This window comes from Cynocephalus volans, chromosome X (assembly GCF_027409185.1).
Source record: "Cynocephalus volans isolate mCynVol1 chromosome X, mCynVol1.pri, whole genome shotgun sequence".
Classification (NCBI taxonomy): Eukaryota; Metazoa; Chordata; class Mammalia; order Dermoptera; family Cynocephalidae; genus Cynocephalus; species Cynocephalus volans.
Genome location: NC_084478.1, coordinates 132,256,768 through 132,271,026, shown reverse-complemented (window position 1 = coordinate 132,271,026; position 14,259 = coordinate 132,256,768). Strand labels below are relative to the sequence as shown.

Sequence of the window (14,259 nt, the reverse complement as noted above, 5' to 3'; positions counted from 1 at the left end):
CTTGTTTTACATAGAAGATATCCTATAGTGTGGTCCATTTTTCCCATTTAGCATTACTTCATACATTTTTCCCTTAAATCCCCCTCACCCCTTAAAAAAGGAGATTTTGCATAACTAATTGGCATTCGTTTTCATGGTCTGATAAGTTACTTCTTAAGAAAATCTCAGAGGCCATCAAGCTACTTCTAGTCTGGATTCAGAATATCCACAGCAAATTTACGTACCTTCAAAAATCCAAATCGGTACATATTAAATGAATAGAAATACTGATCATTAGCTATATATTGCTGGGCTAGCATACAATTGGACTAGTTTAAGATGCTGGAAGAAAGGGTTACAAATTCCTTTTGCCAGGCACATTGGTGAAGATGGGTGGCTGGGGGATAAGTACGCAGTTTTTCTCTGGGCGGCGATCTCAACTGGAATGTATCAGGCTCAACTCATTAACATAGAATTTGTGCCCTCTAGGCTAACTGGGCAATACGGAACCTAGACATCATAGCTCACCCCCAATCGCAACAAACCCTCTTTATTTTGCTTGAGATTGGAAAGAAAAGGAAAAATTATATATATAATTTTTTATATACACACATTCATATATACGTACAATATATAATTACACACAGAAAACACACGAAACTCATGCAGAATTGGCTATGTTGTTCACACAGCCGCTCAGTGTAATGTATCCTACGTTCCGTCGTCCTTTCCTTGTGGTTTTTCGAGTTCGAGGCTGAGAAAGGATTTGAGGAGCCTAACTAGGAACCGGAAGGATGCGCGGACCTGGTTGCCCCACCGGCTTATTTAAACTGATGCACACATCCCCTCCCGTCGGCAGGAGGACCGCCTAGGTCCGGGAAAGGAGTTTGCCGACGTACCCGGAACTGTTTCCAAGGTTTCCTCAGACTTTTGACGGGTGCGTGGCAGGGGGTTCTGGGAGCCAAGGCAACCGAGATCATTCCTGGCTCGAGAGAGCTCCCCCTTCCCCTGCGGCTTTAGGGGCCCAGCGGGCGCGATGGCTCCGGTGTCGGGCTCGCGCAGCCCCGACCTGGAGGCCTCGGGCTCTGGGGGTAAACGTCGCAGTTCGTCGCGAAGCCCCAAGCCCAGCAAATCTGCTCGCTCCCCGCGGGGCCGCCGCTCTCGCTCGCACTCTTGCTCTCGGTCCGGGGACCGGAATGGCCTCAGCCACCAGCTAAGTGGCTTCAGCCACGGCTCCCGAAACCAGTCCTACCGCTCCCGCTCGCGGTCGCGCTCTCGAGAGCGGCCCTCTGCACCGCGGAGCACCCCGTTCTCTTCTGCCTCCTCGTCAGCCTATTATGGAGGCTACTCCCGTCCCTACGGGAACGACAAGCCGTGGCCTAGCCTCCTGGACAAGGAGAGGGAGGAGAGTCTGCGGCAAAAGTGAGTGAGACAGCCGCACCTTCTCTTGTACGAGCCCACCAGCCTTTGGAGTCCGATTTGTCGTTTATTCCGCTTCTAACTATTCGTGTTTCTCTCCCTCTGCCTGCCTGCGCCCGTTTTCATCCCTTTTCATCAGTCCACCCACGGCGACCCTTTATTGGTCCTTTTCTTCCCTTACGTTTTCACTCATTCTCGCGCCCATTCATAGAGTCAGTGCCCTGGTCTCCTGCTATCCGCTTCATCCTCTTGGCATATTAGCGGCATGGCCAAGAGCCTCAGACCTACTGGAATTAGATAGAGCATTTACTTGGTTTTCTTTATCATTCACGAGCATGATTTTAGTCCCCACTAGACTAAACTCATGAAAAGGAGGAGCCCTATTTTATTGATCACAGAATTCGCTGTGCCTAGTACTTTGTACGCTTGCAACCATTGCTTGTTGAATGAAGGAACAGTTTGAAGTAAGATATGTAAGTGGAAATATTCCGTAGGGAATGGGGAAGGGTTGAAATTAAGGATTGAAATTGGATAAGAGGAAAACCTTCCCCTGAGACAAGATGATTAGATGAATGTGGGAAACGTGATCTGCTAAACTACAGATGAGACTACCTTGAGAAATGTCTTGTTAAGTGGTCTTAATCTCGACCATGAAAAATGACGCCAGGGTGAGATCAGATCTCTCTAATGAGAGTGAGTATTGGAGTGGAAAATGCATAGTTTAAAAAGGAAAAGTTTATAATTATTGCTGTGTAAGTCAATATGTGAGGTTTATTAAGTGTTAAATTATGCGTCAGGCACTGTACCAAGTGCTTCACATGTACTACGTGTTTTAAAAACGAGAAATTTAGGAGTATTACAGACATTCAGGGGCGGGTGAAAGTTCCAACAGTCGGGAGATGTTTTCATGATTTTTTTTTCTTCCAGCAGTGGGAGGTAATAAAGTATAGTGATGGAAAGGATAGGCTCCAGAATCAGACTGCCTTTGAAGCCCTTATTTGCCACTTAATAGCAGTGTGACTTTCGGCAAGTTACTTAACCTCTCTGAGCTTCATTTCTTCACCGTTAAAAAGGGGATAAAATTAGTACCAAGGCTTTTGGAGTTGTAATAGTTTAGTGCCTGGAACATAATAAATATTCCGTAAGTGTTAGCTATTAGTGCTTCAAGCGTGGGAGCAGAAACAGTAGAAACAGTCCTGAGTTAGGTTGGAGACCTACCTCTCCAAATTAAATTTTTCAGAAAGGTGCCCACAGTCTATGTCAATCGAAAAGCAAATGGCTTCTTATTGGAGAATCCTCACCAAAAGACGTCAGAACTGCTTGAATGAAATTTGCATTTGTACATGTAGAAGATAATTTAACAGTACAGATGAAGCCAGGTGGTAACAGGTATGAGAACAAGAATTCGTGCTCTTTGAAGTCTGGCAGGCATTTTCCCCCTACATGCCTATATTCCTGGTATGGTTGTAAGTACATCCCCTTTTAGCTTGTCTGTTTCTTCAAGTGGGAAACCCTCTGAGTCTAACTTTGCAATTATAATACCTTTTCCCCTGAATAAAGAAGTAAAAAATAATTTATTCGATCAAACCAATTGTATGTATTTTGTAAGGATTTCTTAAAACAAATAGCTAAAGCGGCTAAACTTTGAGGAATTGAGCCTTTGGTTTTTGCAGTTTATGAGTAATAGCACAAATTAGAATAAATGACAAACATAAAACAAAAGGAGAAAACAATGTTAGTGTCTTCTGAAGGATAGAAAATGTACTCCTTTTCCAAAAAAGAACTAAAACGGGAAATGAACCCCATATTTCATTGAGTGCAATTTTTTATCAAATAAAACTTTTCATTCTAGAACTCCATTTATTTTCTACTTCTGTTTTATTTTTATTTTCTTCATTAATTCCTGGGTTTCTGAAAACTGATGGTTTAACCAAATCAAAAGAGACTTCTCTTTACTTTCATAATCATATATAAATAATTAAAGTTATTTTCAAATGTAAAACTGTTTCTGTCACATATTGAAGATGATGAAATGAGCAATTAGGAGCTATGTCATGGATTCAGCAGAAGAGATGAACTTGATGGTCTCCCAGGCTATCATTTCTGATCCGGCCACTCAGGCTGTCAGTAGTCTGTATCACTTGGTCGTATTATCAGAACATCAAATCCTAAGTGATGTGTTTACATTTAAACCAAGTTTTTATTAATGTTAAGAACTTAAAGGGAAAATAAGACTTAACTGTGCTCCTCTTGAATTTGATTAAATATTTAGGAAACAATTCAGCCACTGAGTTATAGTTAACATCTGTATCTTCTAGGAGATTAAGTGAGAGAGAGAGGATTGGAGAGTTGGGAGCTCCTGAAGTATGGGGACTTTCTCCAAAGAATCCTGAACCAGAGTAAGTGGTTACAAAATGTCTTTTTATAATATGTTTAATATTTGTTTAAATCCTGATTCTGTTGTCAAAATTTTTGTTAAGTGAACATTAAGTACATCTCACATTTTTTATTCTTTCTTGTGATTTATGCTATTATACCCCTTAAGTTTTAAAAACATGGAACATATCTAAGGATTAAAACATGTTGCTAGTGGATTTTAGTATGCTAATTGTTCTTTTTAAATTGTAATTCATGGGGTGCTAATTTCCTATTCATAGAATGATTCAGTGTTAAAACAAGTGATACCATTTATAGAATTTTGAATTATTTTTTCTCAACTAGCCCAGTAGCAGATTGCATGCCAAATATTAGCATTAGAAAAGGGATTTTTAAAAATTAATATACTAGTATGGTTTTGTTTAATTGATTTTCCTATATCCAATACTGTCTGAAGGATTAATCCTTTTTCTTTAACCTTATTTCTTTTCTCTTTGTGTTATTCATAAGTTTCTTCTTCCCTGTCCTCTATTTCTGTGTCTACTTTAGGTTGTTGAGACAATGTGTTTGAGAGGTAAAACTGTAATTTGTGACCAGGTGATAAAGCATTATTATCTGAAACTTGTTCTTATAGATACCTTTGGAAAATTCTTGAAGAACCTGAACTCATGGAATTAGAGTTGGAAGGAATCCTAAAAATAATTTTCAAGAAAATACCTAAATTATTCCAGGTGTGATCTTCAAAGGAAAAGATTATATGATGTGGAAACTCCCTTTCTGAACTATTATAGTATTTTAATAATACTCATTTTCAGAATTCTCTGCAACAGAATGAAATCTCTTTAGACTGTAGTTTGTTAGGTTCTTCTTGCTCTGAGGAGACAGAGCAATTGCTGCTCTACCATATGTCCTTTACACATTTCAAATAAATTATAAAGTCTTCCCTCAGCTTTCTTATCTCCAGTTTGTTTTATCTTTCCTTGTAGTTCCTGCTTCTCTACTTTTGCCCAGTAGTTTCTTCTGAAAATATAAATCCTCCGTGCTGCTTTCACTTTGAATAGCACTCTGTAAACTCTAAAGCATTATGCAAATGTAAGTTATTATTATGAAAGTGGTAGACCCTTCAATTGCACTCTTACAAAAGTAGTCCAGTGTTTACTTTTAATGGTTCTTGGGCAATCATTGTCATTACTGGAAAATTTTAAGTCTGTATTTTTATACTTCATGGTTCATATCTCATCACTTTTCTAATTCTCACAACCATTTTCTTTAAACTTAGCTCTGATGAACATACACCAGTAGAGGATGAAGAGCCAAAGAAAAGCTCTACTTCAGCTTCTACTTCAGAAGGTATTTTTTTTAATAGAGCGCTTTTTTACTGAGAAGTTAAAAAATAAGTTTATAAATAGTTGAACATTAGATTGATTTTATTCAAATTGCCTATTGTCTATTCCTTTTCAGTATTTCAAATAAAATTGATATTCAGAGGGCCGAGCCCATGGCGCACTCGGGAGAGTGTGGCGCTGGGAGCGCAGCGACGCTCCCGCCGCGGGTTCGGATCCTATATGGGAATGGCCGGTGCACTCACTGGCTGAGTGCCGGTCACGAAAAAGACAAAAAAAAAAATTGATATTCAGAAATACTTCTCTAGCAGTTCGTTTTTTATTTGTATTTTCTATAGAAGAAAAAAAGAAGTCTAGTCATTCAAAAGAAAGGTCCAAGAAAAGAAGAAAGAAAAAATCATCTAAAAGAAAACACAGGAAGTATTCTGAAGATAGTGACAGTGACTCTGATTCTGAAACAGACTCTAGTGGTAAGAAAGCCAACATCATTCTGCAAGCCTCACTTCAATACTAGTTTTACTTCTTAAAACTTATTTTAGAAGAAGGCTCTTAAAAAAATAATAATAATAATAGTGAAGAGTTTTTGAATGTGTACTGTTTGCCAGGCACTCTGCTAAGTGCTTTATATTATTGCCATTAAATCATAGGATACATCTCATAGATGAGGAAATGGAGGCACAGAGCAGGTTATTAAGTACCACACCCAAGGTGACAATTGAGATTCAATCCTAAGCAGTGTGATTCCAGGTTGGTTGTTTGTAGTTATACAAGGCACCTGGCACCAGACCAAAGTCAGGAGGTTGGGCTGCACGATGTGTGGCACCAAAGTGAGCACTGCAGTGCCATATCAGCCCACTGGAAGGGCTCTTTGGGCAATTCTCATGCCCAGTGAGCACCTCTGCAATTTTTAAAAAGGCTTGCCATAAAGTACCTTCTTCAGGCTAGCTGCCAATTGACCTAAGGCACCCCATCTGGGGTAGTGCATCACAAAAAGCCACCTTTTTGTGCCCTCTCTTGGCTGATGATTAACCAGAGGGTCCCTCCCTTTGGGTTGACATATTACACAGAGGCTCCCCTTTCTCTGATATCATTTGAGTTTCCTGGCCCCCAGTGTCACTTTTTTCCCTTACTGCTGGAAGACTGAACTTTCTTAAATCACGCCTGAGCTTGTCAGTCCCCTACTTAAAATCCTCCAATAGCTCTCCCTAGCCTTCAGGGTAAAGACCCTGACTGATCCCTCTGTAACCACATATACCCTGTCACTTTCTCTTGCACCATCTTCTGTAGCCTGAGAACTACTTTCTTTCTCCTCAGTATTGTATGACCTTTCTCTTGACTCTGTTACTTGGTACAGAGAGTCCCTCTACCGACAATGCCAATCTCTCTCTCCCTCCAGCTTGGCTACTCATCACAACAGTGGGCATGTATTGCTTTTGTAATCAACTGATTTTTAGAAGAACTAGCTTAAGACTAGTAAACTTTTCCTCAACCACCTTCCTGAAATCAACTTTTCCTGGTCAACTTTTCCTCAACCACCTTCCCAAAATCAGTCTGGTTTTGAGACTCATCTGTATGCTCAGAGCACCCCATGCTTCCCTCTGTCACACTGGATTGTATGTATGTCTTTATCTGTCTCCTCCATTAGACTGAGCTCCTAGAAAGCATTCTCTCCCCCACCCCGCAACATACACGTAGTTTTTTTTCTCCTTTTTATCATGAAAATCTTCAAATGTTCAGAAAAGTAGAGAATAGTATAACTAATACCATTTACTTATCATTCAGATTTAACAGTTGTTAGTATTTTGACATATTTGCTTCAAATATGGGTTTTTTGCTGAGATGTTCAAAGTAAATTACAAACATCACCCTTCCACCCTAAATGTTTCTGTGCACATCTCTAAAAAATAATGACATTTTCCTACTTAACCACACTACTATTATCTCACACAATAAAATTAATAATAATACCCTATATCATCTAATACCTAGTGTGACTTTAATTTCTTTGTCCCCAATGCCTAGTACAGTTCCTGACAAGTAGCAATAAATGTTTGAATGAATTAATTTCTTTGTAACAAGTAGGACAGCAATAGTATATTAATCTACTCAAAATTGTTGGGGTTTTAGGGGTAGCCAATTAGCTCAGTTGGTAAGAGTGCAGTGTTATAAAACCAAGATCAAGGGTTTGGATCCTGGTACTGGCCAGCCACCAAAAAAAAAGTATTGGGGTTTTAGAGTTAAATTTTTTTTTTCATTTATAATGTGCTTTAATTTGCAGATGAAGATACAAAAAGGAGAGCAAAGAAAGCCAAGAAAAAGGAAAAGAAGAAGAAACGCAGATCGTCAGTTTTTTCTTTAATTTTTATTATGGAAAAGTTAAAATGTATATAAAATGACATAAAATAGTATAATGATCCCCCATGTACCCATCTCCCAGTTTGAACAATTATTAACTCATGGGTAGTCTCCACTGCCCCCCCCCCAATTATTTTGTAACCAATCCCAGATATCACTCCATTCATAAACAGTTCAGCATCTTTCTCTAAAAGATAGGCATTCTTTAAAAAAAAAATCCATGGACCAGCCCCGTGACTCACTCTGAGGCCGCGGGTTCGGATCCTGTATAGGGATGGCTGGTCGTGACGCAGACAACACTGTGCGGAGGGTTGCAATCCCCTTACCGGTCAAAAATAAAATAAATAAATAATTAAATTAAATAAATAAATAAAATAAAATCCATTATTAGGGATTGCAAAATGGTGATAGTCTAATTCTGGCTTTCTTCATTTATTGGGTAGAATAATTATATAAGAGCAATTTATCCTCACCAACTCTTTGGGTACCCGGAAGTACAGTTTGGATAGGAAGGGCAGGACATAATTGCTTGACTTTTTTGTTTGTTTCATGAGTTTTCAGAATACAGGTTGAGTATCCCTTATCCAAAATGTTTGGGACCAGAAGTGTGTCAGATTTCAGATTTTTTCAGATTTTGGAATATTTGCAGACTACATATCAGTTGAATGTGGTAATCCGAAATCCACAACACTCCAATGAGCATTTATTTTGAGCCTCATGTCAGCGCTCAAAGTTTCGGATTTTGGAGCATTTTGGACTTTGGGTTTTCAAATTAGGGATGCTCAACCTGTAATGGACTTTTTTTAAGTATCATTATGAACCCAAGGATTTAAACATATTTGATGGATTTTAATCCATTACACTTAAAATTAGTACTAGTACTCAAATTGCTAAACACTTTTTTAGGCTGTTTTATTTTTTATTTCTGTCTTTCTACAACATGAGAACTATATTTCATTATTCCCTTTAGTGATCTTTTTATAGTGAAACATGATTTTGTTAAATAAGTTAGGAGATTTTTTAATTGAAATTCTTCTCTAGCAAGTTTGAATAAGCTACAAATTCAGATCATTTTAATCAGTCTTACCTTTCATTGCCTTGAAAGATTAAGATGCCCTTTAACATGGGAATATTAAGTGAATTTGTATCGAATTATAATCCCTACAGGAAGAAATATAAGAAAAAGAAGTCTAAGAAGAACAGAAAAGAGTCCAGTGATTCAGACTCTAAAGATTCCCAAGAAGAGTTTCTGGAGAATCCCTGGAAGGATCGATCAAGTAAGTTCTACCAATAGACATTAACTCAGAACAGATGAAGTGTTAAAATAACCAGTTAGTCAAAATGTAAATGTGTTTCTGAACATCTTTTATACAGAAGCTGAAGAACCTTCAGATTTAATTGGCCCAGAGGCTCCAAAAACACTTGCCTCTCAAGATGATAAACCTTTGAAGTAAGTAGCCACGTATATATAAAACCTAAAGTATCTTCCAAAAAGTTTGGCCCTAACTTACCTTTCCAGGCTTATCTCCCTCTACTCCCTTATTTATACCCCAGCTTCCAACTGAGCTGGACTACTAAAACTTTTCCTGTATTTACTATGCACTTTCCCACTTTTGTGCCTTTTTCAGCTTATTTCTTCCCCAACATTCCTTCCCTTCTTTTCCCTACCCTCTGTTTTCCCCCTTACCCCCAATTTCTTCCTGTTAAAATCGTTACTATCCTTCAAGGCCTGTTTCCAAAGGAAGGGGGCATATGCTGATTCCTAATACTTCCTCTCCACAAGTAGGTGTGATTTTTACCCCTTTAATTCTCATAGCATTTTCTATTTCTTTTATGCACGGTATTATACATTTTACCTTGTATTGGAGTTATATTCTTATTAATATGTAAACTCCACAAAGACAGAGATTATTTTTATATTACAAGCTTTGAGTTTAATAGGTACTTAAGAAACATTCACTGAACTGAATGAAGGAATGGAAGCTTTTAAAGTCCCTTTGAATGAAAGTTAATAGGTAATTGTTACTGTATAGCATTACTATTGGTCGTAAGTATGTTAATCTGAGATATATTATTTATTTGATTTGGATTTTTTTTTTAAAGGGAAAAAGGGAAAGGGAATCAGCTGGAGGCAGAAGCAGGAATGGCAATACCAATAGGGATAAATTAATCCATAACTGTAAACCATGAATCTATACTCACTAACATCAGTTCTTTTGTTCTTCTAAAGTATCTCTGCATTTTGGGGTTAGTTATATAGGTCATAGTGCAGTGGTCACTAGTTTATTTTAATTAGTGATTTATTTTAATTAGCAATTCACATTGGGCTTCCCAGCACACTACTACTCAACACTGTTATTCCTGCTGTTGTCTGAGAGAAAATGGTTTTTTGTTGCCCTCTTTAGCTGATGAGCTTTTTATATTGAGATGATTTAATGGACCTTTTCTAAATTCTGAATTACTTTGTAGCTATGGCCATGCTCTCTTACCTGGTGAAGGTGCAGCTATGGCTGAATATGTAAAAGCTGGAAAACGTATCCCACGAAGAGGTGAAATTGGCTTGACAAGTGAAGAAATTGCATCATTTGAATGCTCAGGTTATGTAATGAGTGGTAGCAGGTATGTTCTTGGCACTGAGCTCAGTTTTTATAATTAGATCTTTTCCTTCTTTCTTACTACCAGAATTATATCCTGGTGATTGATATTCATTAAGTGACTATTCCTAATGAAAAGTAGGGTATAAATATTGGTGTGATTTGGTTTTATTGGTATAAATGTGGTTGTCTAAAATTCCAGCCCCAAACTCAGCTATATCTCCAACTTCAAAGAATGAATCTTTCCAATGTCCTTTCCTAGTTGATTGTTTGGTAGTTTAATCTACTGAAAAATATAGTTAAATTCAGCTATTTATCACGGCCTCAAGAGGAATGTGACATTTTGGTAGTTAGGAAAGCATTTTCACAAGACAGTGTTTCCTGGTTTCCAAGTTTGCCTTCAGCTCTCTGTGGGCCGAGGTTTTTGAGAATGAATAGCAGAAAAGGATTATGAGGGGGCTGGCTGGTTAGCTCAGTTAGAGCATGGTGTTATAATACCAAGGTCAAGGGTTTGGATCCCCATACCAGCCAGTCACAAAAAAAAAAAAAAAAAAGAAGAAAAGGATTATGAAAGACACCAGGTTCAGCATGGGGAAATGAATATAAAATTAGGGAAGAGAAAGCAAAGTGCCAGGAAGAACCAGGAGAGTGAGCTAACAGCACAGCAGTACTGAGATCAAATTGAATGCTGGATTCTTTAAAACTTTATAATCTTTTTAAAGTAGATAATTATTTTTAAATATCATTGGGGGCAAATATTTGTAGAACACCCAAAGCACCTCCAGAATCTTGAAATCCTGAGGACCAACATTTGAAACATTATATTGGAGGACCAGCACAGTAAGACAAGAAAAAGAAATTCGAAGCATAAGGATTGGGAAGGAGGATATAACACTGTCATTTTTTGCAAATTATATGATTGTTTACATAGAAAATCCCAAAGAATCTTCAGATGAATTATAAATAAATGGAGGGTTTAACAAATGGTTGGATATAAGGTTAATAGACAAAAATCAATTGCATTTTTATATACCAGCAACAGAGAGTAGAAAATGCAATTAAATAAAAAGAAAACAACATTTATAGTAGTATCAGAGAATGTGAAGGACTTAGGAATAAATCTTAATAAAAGATGCCCAAGATCTCTACAGGGAAAACTATGAAACACTATTAAGGGACATTAAATAAGACCTAAATAAGTGGAGAGATACCATGTTCATGGATAGGAAGGCAATATTGTAAAGCTGTCAGTTCTTCCTAAATTGACCTGTAGATTCAATATAATTCTAATCAAAATTGCAATAGAGGTTTTCATGAAACTTAATAAGCTTGTTCTAAAATTTATATGTAAAATTTATATGTTAAAGGCCAAGAATAACCAGGTCACTTCTAAAACAGAAGAGCAGGAAGGTGAGATTTGACCTACCAGATATAAGGACTTATTATGAGACTTACAGCACTTTACAAAGCGTAGGGGAACAACCAAATTGTTCAATAGAATAAAATACAGAGCCCTAGGATAGAGCCATACATGTATGGAGCTTCAGTATATAAAAGAGATTGCATGCCAAATCATTGGAGAAAGAAGGAACTATTTAGTAAATGGAACAGGAAAAAAGTGGTTATCCATAGGAAAAAGATGAAAGTAGGGCCCTACATCACATTATATAAAAAGCAATGCAGCTAGATTAATGATTTTAAGAGCAGATATCTTTTAGACCTTGGGGTGGGGAAGTGTTTCTTAAAGAAGACAAAAAGTGCACTATCCATAAAATAAAATATTGATTAAAATTGCCTAGGTTAAAAGTAAGAACGTTTGTTCATCAAAAGACAACTTAGTTGCAAGCTGGGATAAGATCTTGGAATACACACACCTGCTAAAGAGTTAATATTGAGCACATTTAAAGAATACCTATAAACAACCCAAAAGAAAAATGGGAAAATGATACAAACAGGCATTTGTTAGAAGAAGAAATACCTATGGTCTATATACACATAAAAAGGTGTTCATTATTATTGGAAATGGAAATCAAGAACTTAGTGAAATACCAGTTTACCCATTCGAGACCCATTCTACCCATTTGATAGACAAAAATTCAAACGTGTAACAGCACCAAGCATTTGAGAGAATGTAGATCTACAGGATCTCTTAACTAACTACTGCTAGTGGTGGTGTAAATTGGTACAAACACATTGGAAAACAGTCTGGCATTATCTTGGAAAGTTGAGTATTCATATATTTTATGACCCAGCAACTCCACACCTGGGTACCCAAGAGAAAATATTTTCCATGTACTAGGAGACATGTACATGTATGTTTATTACAGCATCCTTCATGTAGCATTTCTGTTTCAGATAAATTGCTGTACTCACTGTACCCTGGGCAACCTAAATACATTGTCACCTCCTTGATTTTCCTATTTTGCACTCCCCAACCTTCAACACCAACCTAAAATTATTCTCCCCTCTTCTCCTTACCCAGTTTTTCTCCATTTTTCTAGACAAAGCTTAAGCTTCTTTAACTGATTGTGTAGGATTGGGTACATACATAAAAAAGGCAGGTTTTCTTGACGTTTTCCCTCTAAATAAACAGACCTTTTAAAGATGATGTCATAGTTTCCCTCTGCCTCTATCCCAGTACTCTACTGATATGGCCCTTGTGGTAAATCCCTTCTTTCTTTTCTTTGAGCCACTACCAGACTCTAAGGAAGTTAAATCCACTGTCAAAGACTCCTCTTCACTTATAGAGTTATACTTGGTTCTTATGGTTATACTGGAAATTAGAACTTTAAAGAATTTCCACATGATTGATGACAAGTTAAATCTTTCATATATTCTTCTATTAATTCCACAAAGGCAAATGGACATATATCACCTAGGAAGTTTAATAATTTGCCCATTTCTGGTTGTTTTACTAGAAACAACTAGTCTCATGCCCTTATTATTTGAAATTAATAACATTCACTATGTTGACAGAACATCAGAGATCATTATTTGAATACCTGAAATGAATCAAAGAACAGATTGGTAAATAAAATGAATGATCTTTTGAAAATTTAAACTCATTTCAAAAACAGTTTCTATTTGTCAGCTTTTAAATAGAGCACTGTGTTAAGAAAGGATTAATGAGGACATGCTATGAGAGTAACTGAGAAATTAAGCCAAAAATAAAATTATCTGCAGGCATCGCCGAATGGAGGCTGTGCGACTGCGAAAAGAGAACCAGATCTATAGTGCTGATGAGAAGAGAGCCCTTGCATCCTTTAATCAAGAAGAGAGACGAAAGAGAGAGAACAAGATTCTGGCCAGTTTTCGAGAGATGGTATACAGAAAGACCAAAGGGAAGGATGACAAATAAGGATTTTCTGATTGTTCAGCAAACATTTTTTGTTTGTTTGTTTGTTTGTTTGTTTATAAGGATGACCGATAAGGGGATCTTAACCCTTGACTTGCTGTTGTCAGCACTATGCTCTCCCAAGTGAGCTAACCGGCCATCCCTATATAGGATCTGAACCTGTGGCCTTGGTGTTATCAGCACCACACTCTCCCAAGTGAGCCACGGGCCAACCCCTCAGCAGACATTTTTAACAAAAAAAAAAAAAAAAAAAGTCTGGGTTCTACACATACACACAGAAAGATTATTATGCTCTGAAAAAGCTTTACAGTGCTACTGTGCCTTCTGTTTAATTCTTCCAGTCCTTTAATGAAAAGCTGCTTATTGATATAACTTTAGCAATTTCTTTGGGTTCTTTTGGATTGACCATAATAACTTTCTGATTTAAAAAATCCAAATTATGAATTAAATCCTACTGTATTGGGGGAGGTGTCATGGAGAGAAAGTATCATTAGTTTTTTTTTTTTTTTTTTTTTTTTTTTTTTTTTTTTTTTTTGTCTTTTTCATGACCGGTACTCAGCCAGTGAGTGCACCGGCCATTCCTATATAGGATCCGAACCCGCGGTGGGAGGGTCGCCGCGCTCCCAGCGCCGCACTCTCCCAAGTGCGCCACGGGCTCGGCCCGAGAAAGTATCATTAGGATGAGAAACTTAAATCTCCCGCCATGGGACAGTGCTACTTTTAGCTGTACATGATGCTTGTCCCCCACCCCCCAACTGAACTTGTGGGAAATTTTCATTCCTCTGCATTGAATGTGTTATAAATGGACTTGATATAGGAGGCCACTTTTGTTAACAGA

The 14,259-nt window shown here is 37.6% G+C and overlaps 1 protein-coding gene across 1 annotated transcript; it reads left to right on the top strand.

The window, feature by feature from the left end:
- Positions 1-843: 843 nt before the first annotated feature.
- On the top strand, positions 844-13,901 carry NKAP (NFKB activating protein). Its single transcript, XM_063083526.1, has 9 exons — positions 844-1,401; positions 3,717-3,797; positions 5,054-5,124; positions 5,456-5,587; positions 7,396-7,459; positions 8,640-8,749; positions 8,847-8,922; positions 9,942-10,091; positions 13,250-13,901. The coding sequence occupies exons 1-9, from the start codon at positions 1,016-1,018 to the stop codon at positions 13,422-13,424; spliced, it is 1,245 nt and encodes a 414-aa protein (XP_062939596.1). The 5' UTR covers positions 844-1,015; the 3' UTR covers positions 13,425-13,901.
- The last annotated feature ends 358 nt before the right edge of the window (positions 13,902-14,259 follow it).